The sequence below is a fragment of the Anarhichas minor genome, unplaced genomic scaffold (assembly GCF_050575085.1).
Source record: "Anarhichas minor isolate MPS153535 unplaced genomic scaffold, ASM5057508v1 ptg000087l, whole genome shotgun sequence".
NCBI lineage: Eukaryota > Metazoa > Chordata > Actinopteri > Perciformes > Anarhichadidae > Anarhichas > Anarhichas minor.
This window is the reverse complement of record NW_027466533.1, coordinates 3,781,358-3,806,776: the sequence shown is the minus strand read 5'-3', so window position 1 is coordinate 3,806,776 and position 25,419 is coordinate 3,781,358. Positions and strand designations below refer to the sequence as shown.

Sequence of the window (25,419 nt, the reverse complement as noted above, 5' to 3'; positions counted from 1 at the left end):
CTGGCAGCTATGCTCTTACTTCAGGGCCCGAGCTTCAGCTCCTTACTTGCGTAGTGTCTTTTTGAAATAAACTTGAAACGTAGGTTTACTTAATTTTTAGGTTGACTAACACAACAAATCTACAGGGTTAGTTTCGGATAACTAGAGTACTTGGGTAGGTTTAGATCCTGGTTTGGGTTAAGATAAGTACGTCTGTTAGGTGAAATAACTACACTTGTGCAACTGGTGTTAGTAAAGTTTGGAAGTTACGTAACAAAATAAGGTAAAATAAGTCAACATTGATTTGGTTTCACACAGGACATGAACAGCAGTCTCCTGGTGAGAGTTAGTGTTTGTTTGACCGTCCATCCTATTTGAAAATACATCACCTTCTCTGCTGGTCTAATAATGACGCGGATGGTTTACACTGGAGTCAGCTGAAAGCCGCGTCTCATACAGACAACTGGCATTTGACGAGTTGGGAATGAGAACGAGTTGGTTTGCAGGTGCTCGAGTAGTGCTACTGTGGGAAAGTGGTATTAAGACCAAACTGTTGGTGTTTGAGTTGCAATGTGGGTAATGGGTTGCCTCAACCACCTGTTGGACGGGGTCACAATCAAGCAGAAGAGCTCATAAGAACCAGAGCCATTGATATGTTGGCTGTTGGCTCGTGATACACCAAAGCACTGTAACGACTAAATCGTATGCAATTCATTAGGACTAATAGCATCTCGGTGGCGCAGCGGTTAGTAGCGCTGTCGGCTCACAGTCTGAAGGTTCTGAGTTTGAGTTCACCAAATGGAGCCTGACTGTGTTCAAAATGTCTCCTCATCTCTGCGTGGGTTGTCAGGTGTCCTCCCACGGTCCCAAGGCAAGGCCTGTCAGGTGGATTGGAAAGTCTAAATGGTTTTCTCTCTAGTGTTTATGTGTCAGTCCCGTGATAGACCTCTCCAGGCACACAGCATAAAGTGATGCTAGAAAATGAATGGAAGGCCTTTTTTATAGCGAACCCTGATAGTGATAAAAAGCCTTAGAAATAGGTGGAAGATTATTGTTGATGTGACACCACAGACCAGACTTTCCCTGTTCCCTTGTGATATACTTTAAGAGGCAACTCTGAGCCCCGGAGCACTCTTGACAGTGAAACTATACAGCGTGGCCGATCCCTCTTTACTTCCACTGGAAGAAAAACCTGAGAACAAACAGACTCGTTTGACATTGGCTGGTTTGAAGCTGTGTCCCCGCCCCCTGTAACGGCAGACATAATGCCAGCTGAGCCAGGGGTCGACCTCTCTGCGTGACCCCGTGGACCGGCCCCGGCTCCACGCAGTCAGCGAGGGTGGATACACTCACCGCCCGGTCAGCCGGAGTGTCCTGCCTCACTTTGGTAATGGAGCTGTTGTGTTGCCTGTGTGCTCGGGGACAAAAGGGAAAGCGTTAGGAGAAATGGATGCCTACCTTATTGTGAGTAAGAGGAGCGCTTTCACACGCTGTGATCCTCTGGCCCGCAAAGCTGTAATTCACCCTAATGGAGGAAATGTCCAGGACATTGCTGCTGCTCTTTTACAGTGGCATCAGAGATAGAGGGGGAGAAAGGGAGAAGCATGGGGATAGACAGAGAAGGAGTTGTGAATGATTAGAGATGGAGAAAGATGAGAAGAGAAACAGGAGGAGGAGAATTAACAGAAAGAAATACAGAGGAGAGAAGCTAAAGAGAGGACAGGTGGGAAAGCAGCAATGTACAAAGGTGTTAATGATCAGGTGGAAGGGGATGATGATGTGGAGGACAAAGTAAAGTGAGAAGAAGAGGTGCTACGGTGAAGATCGGTTAGAGTCGTACCGCTTTGAATGTTATCAGCCCTTTAAAATGGCCATTTTCAGTTGTTATCACTAACTTTATAATGCTTCAGACGGGGCAAAATGAGCAAACAGCAGCTACGTTCATGTTTAGAAACCTTATAGACGTTTCCTGAGTAAAGGTCCTGTGTTGGTGTTACCCATCCGTCCACCCTGACCTCACCCCTTCGCAGACTTTGTCAGTCTTTATCCTAGGCCACATGACTTCCTTTGCTTCCGTCATAGTCAGTGTGGCCCCTAGAGGCCACCGCATGACAATTGTTAACCTCCCTGTGTAACCCAGTCTCCCACACATTTACGTTATCTAACAACTTATCCATTATGTTTTAAACAGTTTTAAACCATGTCAATTGAAACAAAACAAAACTACTTGGTTAGTTTTAGTGAAACATCATGGTTTGGCTACGGACGTAAATATAAATCAGTGAATGTTGACTTTTAGTTTTATACGGGACACTAACAGTACTGTTGTTTTACCGATCCTCCACCCTGATCACCTTCCTGTGCACCATCATTATAAACGTATTTATGGTACGTCAAAAAACAAGGTAATCCGACACAAAATATGTTTCCCTTGAAATGTAATTCACAATGCAGTTTCATAGAAAGGGTACGTATATTTCAGGAGACAGGGCCAACTAGGAGGCAGAGTATAGGGCCATACCACCTCAAAGCTGTGCTCCGCATGACAACTTATAACTGACATTTAATCAGCTGGTCATATGGAGATGGGAGTGTGAAGCACTGAAAGACTTAGATACACACATATTCTTGTAGCTATATCAACACAAAGTTAATAATGTACCAAAAACAACTCATATGAACATTTTCTTAACTACTCTGCTATGCTTAAACTTGCAAAATAAAATGAGGGCAGCAGAAACACAATGTGAAAACTAAACGCATTGGTCTTGATGTACATAAATACATTGATTGACGCTTTAAGGTATTTTTAGTTAACAGTACAAAAATATGAGTTTGCACCTTGTCACAAACCTACTTTGTTTTTTTTTAACCATAATTACAATCTTTACCTTAACTAAGTTGTTTAGTTGCCGAACTGTAACCGTAGTTTATTTGCCGTTCCCATAATCTGTATCTCGCCAGATTATTTGTTTCTACAAAAATGTTACCTAGATATATTTCAAAAGAACATCTACAGTAGTCCTTGTCTACCATTGAACAATCCAGAATTCATGATTAAGAAAATACCTACTTCACAAAAAAAGGAAATCCATTCTCAGTGTACAGCATAAGCGTTGCAGGCTTGACGTTTCCACATCTCACGTGTATTAAACCACGATAGACTTCGAAGTCGGTTGTGATGTCACACACTGAGATCTAAGTTGAGTACGGAGAAACGTTCCTCCCTCAGCAGATCGATGTGGAAACAGCCTTCTTCAGTCAACGTCTGCACCGCGAAGGTCAAAACATGTAAGAGAAGCACAAGAGCAGTAACATCAAGCAAAACACATTTCTTTCAGGTAGAGGGAGACTGGTTGTGAGAAAGTAGTCAAAAATGAACATGTTGATGTTCTCCTGGTGAGGACAGCTTTCCATAACGGCATGTTAAATGCTGATAATAGTGTGTTTATTTTCTTTCTTTGTGTTCAGTTCTGTGCCACTTTGCAGGAAATTCCTTCAGGGAAGGGAAAGAAAGAGAGAAAGGGAAAAAGCTGCTGTAAATACTGTAGCAGTCGATTAGAATATTTAGTGTGAATGTGGTAAAAGGTCATCCAAATGAATGTTCAGCCCACGTCCGCGCTCACCTCTCTCTGAGGTATAGTTCACAGAGAAGCACATTTAGAAAATATCACAAATGTGCTTACACAATTCAGAGGTACAGGAAACATTTATTCCTGCTTACTAGACATATGAAATGAGTTTTGTGTTGACATTTCTCATCTGTGGTTTGGATTTAGATTGGCGTTCATTTCATTTTGGTTGACTTTCATACTTGCTTTTTCACTCTCAGATTTAATCCAGCGGTTAGAGCTCCTCCTGCCCCCTGATTAGGCTTTGTTTAGAGGCACCTGGCACACAGTTATTGGAGCAGGGGACAGTGCGCCTCTTACACATTGACGTTTCTGTCCAAAATGTCCCAGCCAGAGTGGCGATCCACACTTGTGACCTTCATGTCATAAGCTCTCTGTATCCTGAGGCGAGTGGTGCACCGAATTAACCGACGCTGACACGTGTTCTTTCCTCAAAAGGATTAAAAGGCAATTACAAAGTTTGAGTCACCAGCTGTGGCACAGACAGGGGACAGACTGCAGTCAAACCTGGGATAGCAGGAATTAGGAAGAAGGAACAGTCACAGTGTGTGTGTGTGTGTGTGTGTGTGTGTGTGTGTGTGTGTGGAACACACATGGGTACCTTATTAATCCACTCAGATGGGTTCAGGAGTAACCAACGTAGACTGTATAAGAAGTGGATGTAGTCACCGTGGGGTCAGCCATTGGTTTGTGGTCTGCGGTTTGGAGCCTCGGGTTTGACATTTTGTCAGTTGCCATCTTGTTTTTTGCAAAAAGAAGTTGTTAATTGTTGACTCTAAGGTGTGCATGGGAGCGTGAACTAGTCTGGCGACCTGTCCAGGGTTTACCCTTACCTTGCACTATGTCAGCTCGGATCGGCTGCCGTTAAAGTTCTAAGATGAAAACGTGTACAACACCCGGACTGGACAACGCTGTAGTAGTAACATGTCACCGTGTAGCCCCGCCCTAAAGCATCCCCTGCTTTATGGTCTATTTGACTCTAAATGGACCATAATTTACGAAATGATCATCATGCTGTATTGAAGAAGACTTGAAACTAGAGATTGAGATCATAAACTCATGTTTACAATGTTTACTGAGGTAATAAATCAAGAGAGAAGTAGTCATTTTCTCATAGACTTCTATACAATCTGACTTATTTTTGCAACCAGAGGGGTCGCCCCCTGATGGCCATTAGAAAGAATGCAAGCTTAAGGCACTTCCGCATTGGTTTCACTTTTCAGACCTGTAGGTTGCAGCCTGGTAACCACCTTTTTCTGTGGACATTTCTTTTGATATTTGGAGTGAACTAGTGGTGTCTGTTTGAGATATGCCGATTGCTTGGTCTCCGGTATTGCTGCTTGCAGCTTTCTCAAGAACCGCTCATCCAAATAACTCCACCCTCTATCCTACGTGTCCTTGAGTCCTGAGCGACACACCTGACTGGTGTGAAGTTGTTCGGCTAAACGGTTGTTGAGAAAATGAATGAAAAATATGTCCATAGATCTCTGGTCTCATGCACTACTAATACATACATCCTCTATGTCTCAAAAGCGCCCACTCAACATTGCACTTGCTTAGGTCCCCAGAAATACACCTACTCAGTGTAAAGACGTATGGATTAACAGTTCTCAAGAAAATGACTAATATTGAAAGACAACATGGACACAGAGAATCCTTCCACTCCAACTAGTTGTTGTCTCTGTGTTAATGTTCCCTCAGAATGTTCTTCCCAAACTGGCTTTAAAAATGTTTTTTGTTCATGTTGCTTCAGGCAACTTTCTACAGCAACATCATCAGCTCTTTGTAGGATTCCATACATTTGCCCTGGCTGCTCCATCTAAATTCTAATGCTGGGTATATGGACCATTCTCGGCTCACAGTAAACCACACAATTGTCTCTTGAACAACAATAGGAATGAAAAGAAGAATTACAACAACAAATGTTCAGAGACACACGCTCTGACGCAACATGTTCCTTCCTTGTTTATTCTGTGCTACAAAGCACACACAGCTTGGTAAACACGAGCTTTCTCTGTGCAGTTTCCCGTCCTTGTTGAGCTTTTCAAACATTTGCCTCATGATGCAATCTAGAGCCAGCGATATATGTTTCCTTTGGCAGATGTTTGTACAGTCGGACTAGGACTTTGGTGACCCTAAACAAGATTTCTATTGTTGCCCTCTCTTTTGTGCATTGACATGTGGTAACCATAAAGCTTATATGCATATTTATTGTCTCCATTGTCAGGTTTGATTCCAGAATAAATGCCTAAAATAAATGAACAAAGTAAAGTTAAGATTTCTATCCTCGCCTTCTGGATAATCTCAATTTGAAATGCGAGGTCATATTTTAACCAAGATATATGGATATGGATGCAACTGTGAGTGTTTTCTCCTCCCCTTCACTACAACTGGGACTGTTAACGTGATGAAAATGCTGTGATATACAACATTTATTCATTTGTAAAGTATACTAAGGCGGTCCTCATGTTTCATGACTGGTCACATGTTCAAAACCTTATATCCATATAGCATGTTACAAATAACATAAACCTCCCTAAAACATAGTAATACATAGTAATACAAATAATGAATATTGATCAATATTCATATGACTGAAGAGCTCCATATTATGGAGGAAGATGAATGGACACTGCCTCGGCTCACAGTGCTATATGAGGTATTCCCTGAATCGTCTCAGCAAGTTGAATAGAATTATAAAAGGATTGTTGGTGTTAGTGCTTCGATACAGTGACCAGGGGGCCACGAACAGTCAGAGCTCCCATCAATGCAAGTCAATCAGACTTGACTGAGATAGCTGTTGACTCCTCCCCTGAGGCTCACTGTGACCTCCCATTGGCCCAAAATTCACTGATGAATCATATGTAACTTAAATCTGCCAGTTTTGGTGAAAATAACATATGCCTCAGAGAAATATATATATTTTGGATATCTTTCAATTTTCTCCCCATTGTAAACAGAAGTTTCTAATATTGTTTCAATTTTTTTTAAACATTAATATGTATATGTTCAAACATGGCATCTATTTATATATACACATACATATACATACATATCACATACACACACATGTACATATAGAATTTGTCATTACACGAGCAGCACAGAAAGCCACACTATTGTTATTCATTTTACCTTCTGATCATGTTATTTCTTTCTTTCTTTGTAATTGAAATAATATGACTGATTGTTTGTACATTTCTATATCAAAAAACAAACAAGCAAACACAAAGTCATTCTGATCTGGTGACCCCATCATAGAGTGGAAAACAGCATGGACTATTTATGCCAGCGTGTACAGATGCACATTAAGTAAATCTGATCAACTTGTCAGTAAGATAGTTACATATTTAATACTACTTACTATATGCCATTGGCACAGTTTCTCCCCAATATTACAGAGATATATATTTTCAGTTCATTCCATTAATATTGCTCTCGTTAATATTGACATGGCGGCCCCTGCCAGGCCTTTACTCATCACTAGTTCATCAGCTCAGCTCAGATGAAGTGCAGGAGTGTTTCTGGCAAACACGGTTTTCTGCACTAGGACTTATAGTAAGCACTCAGAGCAGGCGGATCGATTCCTCTCCCCGGGGTAGATAATCAAAGGCTCATCGGGAAGGGCAGTGATATTGATAGCACTCTATAGATAGATAGACCACCACATTTATTTAGACTGGGGAAAAAAAGACGGTAAAAACACTGGCAGCAAAGTTTCCCGACAAATACCTTCAAGATTACAGCAAATAACCATTCCATAAACAGAGCAGGTTTACAGTTTAAATAATTCAAATGTGAATATAGTATGGTTAATAAATGTTCATTAAAGTATGGGGGAACTAAATGTACTAAAAATAATCAGCGAGATCTGGGATCATCAAAAAACAAGTAAGACAGGCTACAACCAAGTTTAGCTAGTCTAGGTTAGCCAAATGTATTTGGTAGAGAATGTAGCAAAATATAAAATTAAAGATGAACTGCATGGTTCAGCTTTGATAACTTACTTGCCCTAGTTGTGTGCACAAGTAGATAACTAATGGCACAATGAGAAGGACGACATAGAAGTCTGTATCGGCAGAGACCCTGCCCTCTGCCTGTATTTTGTTATTGTGTTTGGGACCTTTCTGGGCGTCACATTCAAGTGGAAGCTACAAAAATGCCGGAAACAGCCCGAAAAAAGGCAAATATAGTGAGGCAAAACATAAAGCAGAGAAAGCTTATTAACATTTCCAAAGAAAAATGAATCTGGGGTTGGCTTTCACTCGCTGGCAAACAGCCGAACCCTCATCGTGCCGAGGGAGGAGGGGCCAATTTTGTGGTTACAAACAGCAACAGACAAATCATACTCATTTTGCCTTTATACCCGTCTGATAGTCTGACTGCTGACGTTCTTTTTGCCAAATCAAGCTTTGTCGTTGCATCGTTGCTACATCTCAGCAGTTTCTGAGCAGGTAAGTATGCTGTCATAACCAACAAAAAAGATACAAACGAAGGGCCCTTCTACTTCATAAAAAATGGAATGTTAAGTTGATTAAAACTAATCGGGGCTATTAACCATCGGCACAATTTCTTACGACCCCTTCTCCCACAAAATTGTGTTCCCTTACGACTAATCTATACTTGAGCCATGATACATACAGTGTATAACTGTGTTTGCTTTAATTATAACGCATGACGCACTACATCTCAACCGTCAATCGCATGCATCACACAATTTCTATCACGTGCAAAGCTATATCTATGTCAGCAACTTAGTTAGATAAGAAATAGTTTGCAGTGTTCTAAATGTCCATTTTTATGCGTCAGATTTCCCTCCACAAAGTTGTGCTTCTGGCCCAGCTGTGTGTGTGTGTGTGTGTGTGTGTGTGTGTGTGTGTGTGTGTGTGGTATACTGCTGGACTTCGACTCTCACCATGGTACCAGCACAATTACTAAGTACAGGAATAATTCCATGTGAAAGTATTTAACTTGTTCTCTCTTGTCGGTCTCCTGTTAATATCTCACCTTGAGAGTCACATTCTGCTGCTGCTGGGCTGTCATTGTGTCAATACACTGTACCATGAATTCAAACAAGAAAGGCCCAAAGCACTCTTCCTTCACTACTAAAGAGCACCTTCAACACACTAGTCTTAACTTCCTAGCACTCTGGAGCTTTGCTTTTACAAAGAAACTGTACAATGAATTTGGTTTATTTCTACAGACCTTAGGACATATTATGTGTTATATAAAGTAAAATGCTGTCATATTTCGCTACCTTGACACGAGGCATTCTGCCTGTTGGTGTTTGTGCCGACTAACGGAGTGTTTTTACACTTCAAGTCTATTTCCTATTTTTTGATACAAATTACTGTGATTGTGTATTGGCTCTGAGTGCTGCCAAAAGGCCCTTGGAACTACATTCAATACAGTGCCTGAACACATCCTTTGTAGACACTGATGGAGGGCTGCAGCTGCTTGTGCAATGCAGACTATGTAGACAATCTGTAGTCGCCGTTACTGAACCAGACCTTAACCAAAGGCATGACAAATAACAAACTGCTGAAGAGGTCAAAACTCATCACAGTGAGACCGATGCCTTTCGGCTTGCACAGACTTATTTCCTTCTACTAGGATTTTGGCTTACAACGATTACGAAAACAAGATAATCAACATAAAATGATTATTCTGCCACAGTCCATTCAGCAATGACGCTCATTTGTCTTGTGCTATAAATCCAGTCCTTTACAGCGGTGTACGGTTGCCTAGCTCTGCGGGTCAGAGACGGCTGCTGTGGGAGGATCCTTTCATAGGAAGTCTCTATGTCACTGCTTGGCCATTGTGGTGCACAACGATCGGCTCTAGATCTGCTTGGAAAGGCCCGGGGTGAAGGTGGCGCTTTATATCTGATTTATACCCCTGCAGCTGTTTCGCCTATGCATTCTATACGAGCTGGTGCGGGCACCTCTTGTGCAGGCATCCATAGTACTGTGGAGAATTGCAAGCAGTAAGACATTTCTTTTTGATTTGGACCCGCGGTTTTCAAATCCTTTGTCAGGTGGTCTTTGAGTTGTTTGATTGATGTGATTCAAAAGTCCCATATATTGTCCCAACACAATTAGAATTGGATGAGTTGGATGATGATGAGGAACTCCTGTGCCTGGAGTTAATAAGGTGGTTGCATCTCTGCAGCTCTGTGCGAGCTCTGCAAACCACATCTGGGGCTCTGTGGGAAGAACTGCACAAGTTTTTACAGCAGAAGTATCCAAAACAGTGTATAGAGCACACATTTGTTTTCAAGAACACAATGTTCTTCATAAATCTCTTAATTTTGCTTTCAAAGTGCACTTGATTAATACATTTAACTTGAAAATGTTGCGACATCCTTTTATTTTTTAGGTGATGATGTTTTCAAAGTCAATGAGTCATCTTGTTAAATAATCTTGACCTCAATATTGACCAAAACAATCGTGATTATGATTTTTGCTATGATCTAGCAGCCCTGGTGGAAGCCAGAAATCCCAATATCTAAATCATAAACTGCTCACGAGTCATTTTAGGAAAGGCTATGATACTGATAAACACTGACATCTTGGCCATCAGATGAGAAAACGCTCAAATGGGTCTCTTTGGAAAGCAATGAAGAACAATCTATCTTGTTATTTAGTATATAGAATGTGTTGTCAAAACTCTACCCGGGTCGGGTCCACTCAAGAGTTCCCCCGTTAACCAGCCTCCTTCCCTCTCCACCTCTCCACCCCCACTAATGCCCTCTCAACTAGCAATTTTATAGCTCAGTGCCCGCCGAATCCTCCAATGTCACTCTATAGGTGTAAAAAAAAAAAACAGAGCTCCACTTTTCAACCACACACAGAGAGACAATTTCCTGTCTTCACACAGACACATTCAGCCCCATGTCGATGAGCCTCTGTTCCTAATGCTGTGCTGATGTCAGGTTCTCCTTTCAGTTTTTATTTCTCGAGATAAATGAGATTTGTTTTTGAATTGGGAGGAAATGGCTACAATCTTATCCAACGCCTGGAGTCTAATTTGCCAAGGAATGTAGTCAACTGTGTCTAATTGCGTTCAAATCAGAGATTCGACTGCAGGGGACGGACAAAGGCTATGGCGCCCACCATGTAAATGATATAATAAATAATAATAAAATAATAAATAATAATAAAAATTTAAATGTGCAGAGAAAATTCAAAGTAAAGGCTGATTAATGGAATTTCTTTTATTGCCCTATGCCCCTCACATGGTTTGAGCTTAAATGCATCCACTATAATGATCTAAAACACATGAATACATCTCATTAAACCCTCTTCGGGCCTTTGTTTGTCTTATAAAAGCAGGCATTACTCACTTTGTGAGCATCAGTGACTTCAATGAGGCTAGCATTAGAATTAGCAAACCTTAATACAAGAAAAAATATTAAAATGTCTTTAGGCGAAATTCAGAGGATGTAAAAATGTAATATAAATCTCAGAGCCTGTGCCCAATTCTGGACTAATCCTGTATTTAAAATACCACATTCAGAGTATATCTATGATGGAGGGATTGCCTCCACACAGCTCTCAAAATGGCGACGTCAGAGCTGGTGGCTTACAGCTAACGGTGCTTTGTTCAACTGTTCAAATAAACATGTCAAACTGATTACAGAATGACCTCTTTCATTTGCGTTACGTTTGCATCATTTCTGCCACATAATTATCCCAAACAGAATACATAATAGAAGTCAGCTCCCATCATGTAAACTGCTACGACAGACACTTCAACAACTGACATTTACATTAAGGCTCCACTGTGTCTTGTGTTGAACATGTAAAGTACCGACGGTCCTGTCACCTATCATGTAAATATCTACAGCATGGGGAAATGAAATGGAATATCCCTAACGTTTTTATTGGCATACACTACAGAGGTATTTTAATTATAAAGTAAAAGGCACAGCTGTACCTTATATTGTATACAGTATCGTCTACCTTATTGCTAAGTTATGAATCATCTTTCCACTAGAAAGCCACCAGATTTAATTATAATTTACATAATAATCTCAACAAGGTATAGTAAGTGAAAGTGTGAGCTAGTTAATTACACAGGCTATAAAGACAACTGTCACAGGTTCATTTACTCAGCTGTCGATTATCAACCTTAGTATGAGTTGGCCAAACAAATAAAAAGAAGAATCTGGCTCCGGTGACCTTAAAAAGAGCACTACATGTGTTAAAATGATGTGCCGCCACCGCAGGAAACAAATTAATGCAAAAAACCAACTTGGTTAAGTTTAGGCAACAAACGCTGTGCGAAACTATAAGTAAAGATGAAACGTTGTCACGTGAGTTGTTATTGTTGCCAGTCACATGAACCGTTTTGAGGATATGTTATTGATGTTAGAGGGCTACGTAGCTTTGTGCCACTGAACGAGCTGTACTACGTATTTGTACGCATTGATGTGAGAGACTGTTCTCTGTCACCGGTTCACACATTTCCTGTGAGTACAGGCTGCGAATTCTGGTCTACGCAGTCTCTCCAAGAGGCTAAAGCTAACGTTAGCATAAGCAGCTTTGGCAAACTAACAGGGTCAGAGGGTAGTCAGTGCCACTGACCAAGCTGTATTATTTGTACGCATTGGTGTGAGACTGCGTTGTGTCACGAGTTTGCATATTTCTGGGAGATCAGGTCAGTGAAAATACCGTTTAAAATCACAGCATGCTAGCTGTTATCAATTTAAATATGACACCTCTAAATGCCATGGTTATTTGAGTATTATTGAATAATGTCAAGTACACCAGTAATAACTAAATTTGACTATTCTCTGACTGACTGGTTTAAATAAAAAGGACCTCAACATCAAGCAACTGTAAATACAGATAAACCCAATTTAGGTTTACATCATTGGTAAAGAAAACACAACTAGGCACTTACCCGTATGAATGTTAGTTAGTCCTGATAGGCAGGTGGCAACTTGCATGGTAGCCCCTGCCATCAGTGTATGAATGTGTATGAATGGGTGAATGATGAGGGATTGTTGGCCTCGCACACTGAATGCTTGGCATCTCTTTTTCTGCCACAGCCCCGATAATCAGCACACCTTTCCAGACTATTGACGAGAATCAAATATCTAGACTTTTTTAAAGCTTTAGAAAAAAAACAATGGCGAGTTTGAATTGCCTGAGCTGAATAGGCTTAACTCTGCCTCGACCATTTCGCCCTCTGTATTTTTAACTCTGTTTGTTTGAAGGTCAGTTCTATTTCCACTGCTTCTCTCTCTTATTTCCCCGGCATCGGCTTAACACGGGCGAAGGCTGAGTCTGCTCGGGGTCACACTGACTGATGGTTCGGGAGCAATTGTTTAAAATGCAGAGACACCTCTTTGCATCACTTTTTAATATGACTGTTACATGCATGTCCCAGAGGAAGGCGTGCTGGGCTACAGTGTATCTAATAGAGCAAAGTGTATCTTTTCATCCTCTAATAACTTTACTGCATAAACAGTGATGCAGAGGTGTTTTTGTGCTGCACACAGAAATAGAATAAGAGTGCAACCAGAGACTGTATACAAGAAGTGGACTTGGTCATCGTGACGTCACCCATTTGGTTTGGGGACTGTGTCATGAAGCCTTGAGTTTGATACCACTTCACCTCTCCATTGAGAGTTCAATAATGTGCAGCAAAATACCTTTTCGGAGCACAGTCCCTGGTTTCCCAATGCTGTGTTTCCGTTGCTAATTCTAATGTCAGTGTTCATATTAATATACGGTGATACCATTGCCACGCTGTGTGAGTCAACAACCTAGTGTATCTGAAACCAATATGGCTGGGACAGTGACTAATTGAGAATTATCCCACATGGACCAAAGGCCAATGGCTGTGTCCTTCAGGGCAAGGCTGATAATGCTAAATACAATTCGCTGACAACATGTAGCTAAGCCTGCCGTTTCCTATTAGCCAGTGGATCAATTTCAGATGTTAAGCCTCACGACCCCAGCGTGGCTTTGGCTGTTGCTGTCAATGATTCACGAGGCATTGAGAAATGGTATTTCATGGGTAAACAAAAATAAGCCAGTACAGATGGCATTATTTATTTGTTTTCCCTCGGCGACCCACTGCCATTGTTTAAACGGCTTTGGCTTCTGCCGAAATGCTGCTTGTCATTTGTCACACTCTCTCCAAGGTCAGAGTCCAGGCGACGACTCTATAAATAGCCCGACACTTTCGACAGCGGGCCCGTTGCATGTACGTCTGCGCACTAAACACACACGCACAGAAAGCCAGTGGGGAATAAGCTTATTAGCTGGAGTTTGATGAAGATGGCAGGGGTCTTAATCAAACATCTGAAAGGCAGCATTAGCATTCTAATTTTACAAAAAGTCATCATTCTCAGTCTCTCCCTCTGAGGAAGCAATGAGCACAATAAGTACAGGGGAGTGTAGGGGATGAGTAGGCGCTGAGAGATATTAGAAATATGACGTATTTTTTACATTAAAATGACAAACGTCTACGTCTGCACATGCCTAATTGACTGTGTTCTAACAACCACCATTAATACATGGTTAATTGGTAGTTAATTCAACTTTAGTTAATAGCCATTTTACCGTTAACAAACAATGAAATGATAATGAATCATGTTTCATAATTAGTAGCATTATGTTATTAAATAGATTATGTTGCTCAACGACACATTGACTTGGACTGGAGGAGTCGGGGATCGAACCACCGATCTTGTGAGCCACAGTCGGCTCTAGTGAAATATTAACTATCAGTTTATCGTATGCGTTAATGATACACATTTGGAAACCTTAAGAAATGTAAACATAAACATGACAGATTGATGAACCAGAAACCAATTGATAACCAGTGACAACATAACTATCCATCTAATAATGTTTAAAGATGCTTTATTAACTATCTATCAACCATTCAACAAAGTATTACAATCAGCAGCTGCAACTTTATAACAGTCATCCTAATATTTAGTTTGCAAACAAAGTCAAGAACAAATACTTAATATATTTGATAAAGTGTCATGTGTGCAACAATAAACTGGTTAAACAACAATGCTTATGATTGCTAAAAACTTATTATTTATTGTTTAATTGGTTGTTGATAATAAAACTTTAGTGAATGGTTATTTTACTAACTATCAATTTACTATTAATAATGATTGTTATTATAAAGCGTTACCTTCATGGCTTTCAAATGGAAGAGAAGTCATGCAACAAAGATTCGATTTCACAAAAAGGCACCGTGAGACCTGTGATTTGTGACAAAGACCCTCTCCATTGCAGGCATTTGTGGACTGTTTGAGACAATAAGAGACTCACACAGAGTTGAATGTTTATTATACAGTTCTGATCTGGTCTCAGGAGTAATTATTGAAGGTCGGGCCTGTAGACACAAACATATTAGTGGTTTAGTTATCTTTAACTAAAATAGATTGAATATATTAATAGTGCTGTCAAAATAACCTGCATGTTCAAAGCACTTACCTCTGCTGTGTCTCCTCTCCAGGGTGTTCGTCCTAAAAGAGTCCCCAGGGTACAAGAGCACCATTTTATAGTTCCGGGAAGGTACCATGTGGTAATTACTAGAGGGGTTGTAGGCAAATTGAATCCTCTATTCGGGCCGGATATGATCTCTATGGTGATGTCTTACCACCATAGAGATCATATAGATAATTGACCTTAGAATGTTAGGCCTGTATTTTATTGTATTTGTTGTAGATTAGGGGACTGTGTTGTAGAGTAAGGGGCAGAGTCACCTATTTTACAGTGATGTGGAGGTCCTCGTTAGTGGCAGACTATATAAGGCTGCCATAATTACATCTAGTGCTGTCGCTGCCAGGACCACATGCTGCCTGTGGTCCCTGAAAGCGGTATGCCATGTATATGTTTGTGTTTGTCGGTGAAATAAACACCTGGTTGGTTTATACGTACTCTCTGTGTCCGTCCTCCTGCTTCCGAAGTCCGGCCGCTGCGTGCCAGCCTAACAAGACCCTAACCCCACCGAGAAGCGTCACTCGAAACATATCGTCAGATTTCATTTCAATCACTTTTGTAACCGTACACGGCTCCACTATTCCGTTTCACTGAAGAATACTCGCAGTACAGAAGATAAAGATGCTTTGAACCAGTTTCACTGGGCCTTTAAACACGCACTGTCTGACTAAGTCAAAAAAACACCTCTAACAAGTATCACAGTGCAATGCCAAATGCAGACTGATCATACAATGAATACAACACAGCATAGGTTCTATAAATATACTGTAAGGTACATTTTCAGTCAGTGTAATCAAGCAGGAATCAGCCTGTCTTTGGTGCTGCTTCCGCTCTGCTCTCGTTGTAGGCTTCCTGTGATAATGTGTTTTTTGGTATGGAGTTGTTTTCTCTCGGTTTTGAAGGCAATCCTTGCCATTTTAAAGACAGATGATGTGATTATAGAAAATGGCCTCCGATATCACAACTAAGCCATATGATTGCCGAGGGACTGCTTTGTGGCAATCTGGGGAGGTTTTCCTCAATCGCTTGCCTCATTTAAATGCCTTCCAGACATTGATTATTGAACAGAAACGGAAATTGTGGGAAAAAATTGCATGATTTGAATCATGCATATGATACTTACAGAAGAAGATTGTTTTACTAGTCATTGCAACTACCACTCACAGTGTGAAGACAGTTATAGCATGTCCTCTGACTAACCCTGATGGCACTATCATCACTGTTCACTCAGCTATGCCCCAAACAACAAATGTATCCCATTATTTTCTGCGGTCTATTTGACCTGATGAATAATAGATTGTATTGATTGAGTGTGATGGCATGTGTTCCAGAGAGTCAGGTAGAATTACAGTTTAATTAAATGAGGCTTCTAATTGTTGTCTGTGGTTGAACAATTAAATGCTGTATCATAGTGTTTTTTTTTATGCATACGATTTATGTTCATATGACGAGAGCCTTTTTACTAAATCATTTCGGTGGCATTAGTCATTACTTTCCGTTCATTCATTGTGTGTATCTGTAAACGTTTGAGCTCCAATCCCTGTAAATATGTCGCTTGTGTGTGTCGGTTGTCGCTGTATATTTCCCAAGGTTTGTGTGGGTGGGGCATTCGAATGTTTTGATCACCCACCTGCAGAAACATAAGTCTGAGCCTATGCCTCGGTGTGGTGAGAGTCAGTGCAGAGACCATAGGCAGGGACGGGGAAAAAAGTTCTACTGGGAATTCACATCCGAAGTGAGACCGTCAGTGGTGTAGAAGCGCTTCTCAAACTTCGACTTCCATAAAGTCAAAGCTGTCCTCTCAGCAGCACAGCTCCTGAGGAGCTTATAGCAGCCTGTTCACCAGGTGGACTAATATCAGAAATTCAATAGATAAAAAAGAAAAGTTTTTTTATTTATTGCTATATTTATTTTATTTGCCCAGACCACTGTAGCTCTACTCTATACACTTTGTGCGGAACCAGAAAGCTCATAAGTGAAACTGATCTTGATCAATAGGATGAAAACATATAGAAGGCTTGTTTTGCGCGATGTCTGCCTTTGGAGATTAACTTCATGAGAGGGCGAAAAATGACATTGACTCTGAGCATAAAAGCCACAGAAGTAGGTGTTTTGAAGACCACTTAGAGCAACAGTTGGAATACTTTTAGCCAATGGCAAATGGTCTGTACTTGTATAGCGCTTTTCTAGTTTTCCGACCACTCAAAGCGCTTTAACACTACATGTCATCATTCACCCATTCACACATTCACACCCATTCATACACTGATAGCAGGGGCTACCATGCAAGGTGCCACCTGCCCATCAGGACTAACTAACATTCATACCCATTCACACATTCACTCAGCCTACGGGAGCAATTTTGGGGTCAAGTATCTTGTCCAAGGGCACATCCACATGCACTAGCGGCGCCAGAGATCGAACCTCCAATCCTCTGATTGAAGGACGACCCTGCTCTACCACTGAGCCACAGTCTTCTGCCCTACTAACAAATCCCTCTGCTCTTCAAAGTGCCAACCAACTGTTGCAACCAAAGTGCAGCCTCCTGATTGTTTTATACCAACATGATAAAAAGCTAAAAAGGTGTTCTTTTAAATTGAGAAGTGATTGAATACTATACAATTAGAAATATACGCTACAGGCTTGTTTGCTGTCTTGAAGGAAGTTAGGTGAAGGCTGAAACCAATTTGTATCCCTGTCTTGACACTTTGATTCAGGGCCTGATTAGCGTAGCTTAGCACAAATAACATGCCATTGAACAACTCCTAAATTGTCACTATTGCATAAAAAGCTACTCGCTTCAAGGTACTGTGTTGACACGAGTCAGCTGGGTTTTGTTAAGAATTACAAAAAGTGGCCTAGCTGGACCAAGACAGTAAATAAACATAGCACAAAAAGTAATGAAATTTGTGTTTGGTAGATTATTTCTTTGTTGCAACAATGCTTCTTGGCAATACATCTTATACCGTTGGAAAGCCTGTTTATTTCCCTTTTAAATGGTGCCACATGTTGTTGTGTGCTATCGTGTACATTTAGAGTATGTCCGTTGATTGGTTGATGCCTTTATTCGCTGTATGAAAGCTGTCAAATCGTCCTTCTGAAAGAAATAGTTACTTTTCTCTACTCATGACAATAAACAACAGTTCTAAATATATATTGATGTGTGAATTGTACAGCAAACATTAGCTATGCACAGTTTTGGCTGACAGTTGATCATTCCTGCACACATGGTCATGGCATTTATAGATGGCTAAGCACGTAACCAGTCCAATAACTGTGAGACTCCTTGTATGGTATTAAATATGGTTACGAGTGGTAGAGGAGCGTTGGTGGATAAAGGAAAATGCCTTTGTCTACTTTTGCTTTCAGCCAAATAAAAAGGAAGGCACATGCTTTCTCGTCCTTACTGGCCAGACTTCGAGTGTCCCTCTGTAGCACATACTTGTGTAAATTAACACATTTAGAAAGCAAATGACATGCTGATAGATAATCAAATGGAAAAATGGCTAGAGGAGAAATGAAATGCTCTTAGATTTGAGTTATAGCGCATGACTCAGTTGTTTGCATTAGGTTGGGTATTGCCAAATGTGTAGTAGAGATGAAACCTATTGTGTTTTTCTTTCTTAAGAAATAACGATGTGCTTAATTAGAGCATGTGGAAGGTCTAGTGTGTAAAACTGCGGGGCATTTATTTGCAGAAATAGAATATCATTTTCATTATCATGTAGTATAATTACGCAAAACCGAGAATTTGTCTTTTCCTTATTGTAGAATGAGCAGTTAGATCTTCACACGGAGCGGGTCCTCTTCAAGGAGTCCACAGTGTTGCACCACCACGTCTCTACAGTAGCCCAGAACGGACAAACCGAACACTGGCTCTAGTGAGAGCTTTTCGCGGGTTGTTTTTTTTCGTTACCTGAAGGCCACCGTAGTATTATGGCCTAGGATGGCCTCTGAGCAAGGCGAATGGCTTTACCTTGGCGCTATCTTGGAAAAAAGAGGTGAACGGAAGGGGTATCCAGTTGGCTGCAACCTGCAACCACACCTCTGGATGCCACTAAATGTCACACACTTTATATAAGAGAGCAAAGGTCCTGGAAATACTCTGTAGCTATTTTAGTTTTGTTTGTTTGTCATGAGGATTTTGTCTGAAACTATGTCTGCAATGCTTACCAGTTCAATCATGTAGCGAGCTTCTTGGTAGCAGAATGATTACAGCACATGGCATATAACTGCGATGTTACGGGAACCTTTGCTGCATCTCTCTCCCTCTCCCGCCCCCTCTCCCCCTCTCTCCCTCCCTCTCTCCAAGAAATAATCTTTCCAAAAAAAATATAGCTCATCAAGGCCTCGCCTCGTCCTCTATAGTCTACATAGATTGAGGAAATTTAGACATGTATTTACTTATGATGAGGGTCCAATGATTTTGATAAAGGATTGCTGTCCCATTTCTTCGAATAGGTTTGTAAGATTTATAATAATGGTAATGGAGAGACTCAGCGGGTCAAAATTCTCTTAGTGGTTCTATCGTTGCTCATAATTGAGTTAATAAACTGAGGCTGATGATTCAAATGTGGCTAGATAGAAAATTTGGGGAGGAAAAATGAGAGAAAGTGAAAAAGAGAGGGAGTAAGAATCTCATGCATGGAGGCACAAAGGCAATTTAGAGTTGCTGTCAGTTTTCAAGGACACGTCAGTTGTTTGTGGTATTAATGAAATGAGCAGCGGCCCAAGACCTGATAATAGAGCGGTCTCATGAGTCCGGCGGGGGCTGTGAATAACGTAACACTGCATCCATGCACTGTGTGATTATGGTGACCGTACAAATGAAATGTACTCTAATGCTTCATGTCCCACTGTTAGCCAGTACAAGAAAGTTAGTAGAAAATTGTCACTAAACAGCCAAAGTTTTGTTACTATATGGTCTGTGAGAAAAACAACTGGATGTACTTCATTCATAATTGACTCATCAGTTGATGAAAAAGTGAGCTTCAATGTTTTTAAACCACCAAGTATTTAGAAAAAGGATTTCAGAGAAAGTGCGAGACGGATGCTGAACCCAACTCTAATTGGCAATCATTTTGTTCCGCCTCCCCTCCAGCCAATCAAGATGCAGTAGTGGGTTGGTGGTCAGTGATCACTGTATTTCACCGGCAGGGTTTTGTGAGTAATTGAGGGCAGGTGAAGCTGCGGTGAGGAGAAATGTATAGGCGGGAGGCTTAATGCATCTTATCAGAGGCAGCAGATGTGGTGGAAGACCCCGTTTAAGACTCTCCAATACCAGGACTCAGAGATGGAGTTGCAGGCGAAAGCTTTCACAAACTCTCCTGGATAGCTATTCCACTGTCGATAATATCACACTCAGTGTACTTTGCGGTCACTCAGATTGCTGGAGCCAAATCTTTCTGCAGCCAGTTTAGACAGATGGAGCCCTTGAATGCAAATGGCTGCTGTATTCCTAACCTGCCAAACATAATCCGTCTGAGGGTCACAACAGCATCAGTTCTATCAGAACTAGAGACTTTTTCTTCATTGAAAGAAGAGCAAAGAACAGCATGGAAGGCTTTTCTCCATGGAAAAGACGTTTTTCGCTCTCCTCCTGACCCGCTTTCGCAAGAGTTTGATTGACGGATGGTTCATCCAATCAACTGCCATGTATTTTTTGAAATCAGGTTAGTTGTTCTTCACATAGTCCGCAATGTTGCATCGCCGTGTTTCTACAGTAGCCCAGAACGGACAAACCAAACATGGGCTCTAGAGAACCTTTTCTCACTTTTACATAACTTGAAGACCACCATAATTCTCCAAGGCGTTTATGAAACTGCGGTTACGTTAGCCAGCCGCCGTCTTGACTTCCATTGCTCCTAAAGTTGCACCAACCAAGTCTTTTGACAGTCACTTTGACAGACTGAGCCCTTGAATGCAAATGGCTGCTGTGTTCCTTACCTGCCAAACTCGGAAAGTGTGACTCTTGGCCTCAGCAGAAAGTATGTGTGTTCCACAGGTCAGGATGTGTGACTCAAAGGATAGGTTGGCCGAGCAATGATAGAAACATGCAAATACTAAGCACTTCAGCACCGATACAGCGAGTTTCACATTTCCGGCTTACAGTGTGGCTCATGCAAAGCCCTTCATAGCAAATCCTTCACCGTGCAGGGGATGGAATTGAAAATACAAAGCCTCAATGTGACCCTTGTTAATAGGTATTGTGAGCAGCACCGCTGTGTGCTGCAGTTGTGTGCAATATGTGATCATCGGGATGGACCTGCGTTGCCAAGCCTCTCAGTGATTTAGCTTTCATATTGGCCTCTGAACAAATATCTAGCTTTTTACATTTCATTTTTGTGTCGACAAATCAAATTGGTAAACGTCAAAACTGTTAAACTTAAGCAATGTGAAAAAGACTCATTTGTATTCAAAGCCTAGTCAGCAGGGGAAGTCTTTGTCTTTGCTGTTCCACTCTCACCTCCATTTCTCCCGTTCTGCAGGACCTGGGTGGGGGGAGTCCTCCTCAAAGGAACTGGAAAGGGATTGCCATTGCTCTGCTGGTCATCTTGGTGGTCTGCTCCCTAATCACCATGTCTGTCATCCTCCTCACACCAGGTAACATCAGCTGTGATTGTGCCCTGCTGTCTCAGAGGTCCTGTGATTAGCTCTTGTCAAGAGTCCCTGTTTTACAGTGTTTTTACGTGCTCCAGTGGCCATTGTTGCTGCACCTTCAAAGACTTTCAAACCCTAAAAGTTCACAAGACATTACATGCAACGTTGTACCATGCAAAAATAACTAAACTGCTCTTTTCAAGATTTCTTAAGAGGTGCACTGTGTAATCCCTAGCCACATGCTTCAGAGAAATAGGAGGCAGCATTTCACTAAAGCATTTTTATAAATAAAAAAGCCAACTAATAACTAACAGCAGGGCAAGAATATGCGAAATTCAAGTAAACTGCTGAAACTCTGAGAATAATCTCTGGTTATGATCTCCATGTATGTCGTCGGCTTAAAGTTTACATGAGTTTTGATAGTTTATTTAATGGATTAAATCCAAAGCGGTAGAAACGAGAAACATGCCTTCGTCTCATGCTCCCCACTGGCAGGGGACTTCTCTGCTGGAAGGGCAGCGAGCCGCGACTCCGGGGAATGGAGCTTCAGTTGGTGGCTGTGGTGGCTCGGAAAACCCCAGCACAGCCGGCTGGTGGCGCACTGGGTCTAACCTGTGCGACGGTAACATCTGATCTGCTGGGGAGTCGGGGCAGTCCTCCAGGATCAGACCCAAGGTGCTGGGGTTTGCACTGGTTGAATTCAAGCTAACTGCTAACGGAAGGTCCGTCCATCTCCCGTACCTTCGGCTCGCTTTACTCTTGGCAATGTAGCCTACCGCCGACGGGGAGGACGAGGCATTTTCTCGTCCTCGGGGCAGCTCTACTTCTTTGTCCTCTCCCGTTGGACTCAGGACGGATGCAACAGTGACTCAGTGTCTCCTCTCTAGGTACAAGCGGTATTACAAGACAGGACGGGCCGGGGCTAGCTGGTTAGCATGCTCATTTCAGTAGATATCTCTGCAACCCAATACATAGATGTCTTTGACATAACATCCAACACTGTAAACTCCTCACATTCTGTTGACAATGTTAGTTATTTTCTGAGTGTTTCAAAATTAAATTCTGACCAGATCTAATAACTGAGATGCGAAAGCTGTTGCTGCACAGAAAATGATCACAAAACTCTTCTGTTCACTTCAGCTCTACCAAGCGTTTTTGCTTCCTTCAGTTTATTATTTGGTTTTAGGGTCAAAGTCTGTTCTCATCAACTTGTTCAGCTGCTATTTGACCCAAAAACATCTATGCAGATTTAAATATTTCATTATGCTCTAAAAGTCATGTTTCAAATTCTTGGTTGTTAAATGCGGATGGATCAACAGATTATCCTTCACCCGAAGAGAGTCAGTATGGTTCAGTCCTCCAAAAGGCTGCAGAGGACGACTTTGGTAGAATATCAGAAGATGACAGACTTGCTCAACACAGTAAAAGAAGAGTAGTGGATTTTCCACACCACCTCTCTGTCTGTCTGGTTTTATATGAACAATGGATCATTTGATCCATTGAACGCACAGATAATCATCATCTGTTCAAACATTTAACTTCTTTCAGCTCGTTGTTCGGGTTGTATGGACTCAGTTTTAATCTTGGGTACAGTCGCACTGCCCCATCAATGCTGTTTGTAGCTGTTTTGAGTGAAAAACCTTTGATCATCCCACTCTACCCGACCAGCACCACACGACACAAAGGAGAGTGAACATTGGACCTACATTTGTCAGGTTGCTGGAAACACAACTCCAAATGAATGCTAATGTTGCTCTGCGTCTGTGGGAAGTGTACAGTTTTCTAACATGTTAGCCATGTCGACTTGAAAAAGCAATAATATGTCAAATGTAAGTCATATGTTCTGCCACCAAAAAGCAAAAAAAGCCGAAAATAAAACAAAGCAACCCCCTCACAAAAAAAACCAACAACTGATTGATGCATCTTGAAATACATGTCGATGATGAATATTGATGAAAATATTATGTGTGCACTACTGAGGATGTTTGAACACCAGTGCCCACTGTTATGCCCATAGACTGTATGAAAGCAACTGAACGTCACAGTGACATCATCCCTGGGTTTGTGGATTACGGGTTTGAAGCCTCAAGTTCAGCATTTTGGCTGTTGCCATCTTGATTTCAAGTCGTCGCCATATTGTTTTTTGCAACTAGAAGTAACATGAGAGGATGAAGCCACTGCGAAAGATTCTTAAACAAGCATTCTTTCAAATGGCCATCAGGAGGTGACTCCTCTGGTTGCGATAGTATAATATAATAGTAAGTAAACATTGTGAACATGAGTTATTGATGTCAATCTCTAGTTTCAAGTCTTCTTCAATACAGCATGATGTTCATTTAGTAAATGATGGTCCATTTAGAGTCAAACAGACCATAAAGCAGGGGATGCTTTAGGGCGGGGCTACCTTGTGATTGACAGGTCTCTACCATTACCAGCGTTGTATACTGCGTCTCTACGTCACTCCTCCGCAGCCCAAATATGATCACTTCCCTTCACTGGTTGCTAAAAAAAATGCTATACTTTAAGCTTCAAAATGGCAGCCCACAAACCAATGGGTGACACCACGATGTCTACGTCCACTTCCTATACAGTCTATGAGTACAACTGAACTCTGACAAGACATTTTAAGGTGACCAAAATGTTACAATTAACTTTCATGAACTGGAAACACACTGTGAAAGGGTTAAAGTCGTAAGACCAAAACACGGACAACTCTCAACCAGAGGAGTCGCCCCCTGATGGCCGTTAGAAAGAATGCAAGTTCAATGCACTTCTGCATTGGCTTCACTTTTCAGACACGGAGGTTGCCGCCTGGTTGTGCTAGATGTCCTCCCACCACTCATAACTCACTGTGTTGTGACATGTGAGACCCCCTCAGACCTTGAACCTCTCTGTATCATTTATAGAGATGTGAGGGTCCTGGGACAGATTGTAAAGCCCTCTGAGGCAAATTTGTGATTTGTGATTTTGGGCTAGACAAAATAAACTGAATATCACACAGCGGCATAATCCTTATTATTCTTTGACTACTTTAATACTATTAATCACTGCTATGAAAGAAAAAGCTGAATGTTCCACAGATGAAAAACCATCACAATCCACTGCCCACGCAGTGCACTCTTCCCTGGTGTATTCCACGGTTGGTTAGACTTGCATTGCCTCCATAAACAAACATGCTGTGTGGAGTTATCAAGGAAAGCCAATGTGGCTGACATTCAAAATGACTTGGCCCTACTAGTCTGCTCACAATCGGCAGCTGTCCTATTCAGGAGGAGCTTTCAATTGGCACGTTCTCTTCCTGCTAAAGGAATAACATTTCATAATTAAAAATCAAACATTTCCAGGGGCAACATTTGAATAACTTAAGGAGTTTCTAGCCCAGTAATGGTCATATTAATGAACATGTGAAAAGCCATTCTGTGAAAACAACGTTTTTCTGTGTGCATCTTTTTCATTTAAATGGATTTCTGTGTGTGTGTGTGTGTGTGTGTGTGTGTGTACGTACCTTTATGTAAATCTGGATTAAAAGGACACTCAACACATCTGTCTGCCAAACAAATGTTTACAAATGTATGTTTATTAAGCATGAAAACCGTGTATCCACTGAGAATAGTTTATTTATATTTGTATCCATTTATCTGTCTGCTTGATTAAAAAACTGAACTGTATACATGCAGGAAGTCAAACCAAAACAAAAAGCTAAAAAGAAGTCAGTTGCTGTGTAGAAG

The 25,419-nt window shown here is 41.4% G+C and overlaps 1 protein-coding gene across 4 annotated transcripts in view; it reads left to right on the top strand.

Moving 5' to 3' along the window:
- dpp10 (dipeptidyl peptidase like 10) overlaps positions 1-25,419 on the top strand; it is a 193,181-nt gene that overhangs the window by 87,566 nt on the left and 80,196 nt on the right. For 2 of the 4 annotated variants that reach the window (XM_076081851.1, XM_076081848.1), the window contains exons 1-3: positions 16,325-16,356; positions 17,599-17,626; positions 21,580-21,706. In XM_076081851.1, coding sequence (XP_075937966.1) covers positions 16,325-16,356; positions 17,599-17,626; positions 21,580-21,706 — 187 coding nt within the window. Of the gene's footprint in view, positions 1-16,324; positions 16,357-17,598; positions 17,627-21,579; positions 21,707-25,419 lie in introns of those variants that run through there. The other 2 variants (XM_076081850.1, XM_076081852.1) reach the window with 2 other exon arrangements.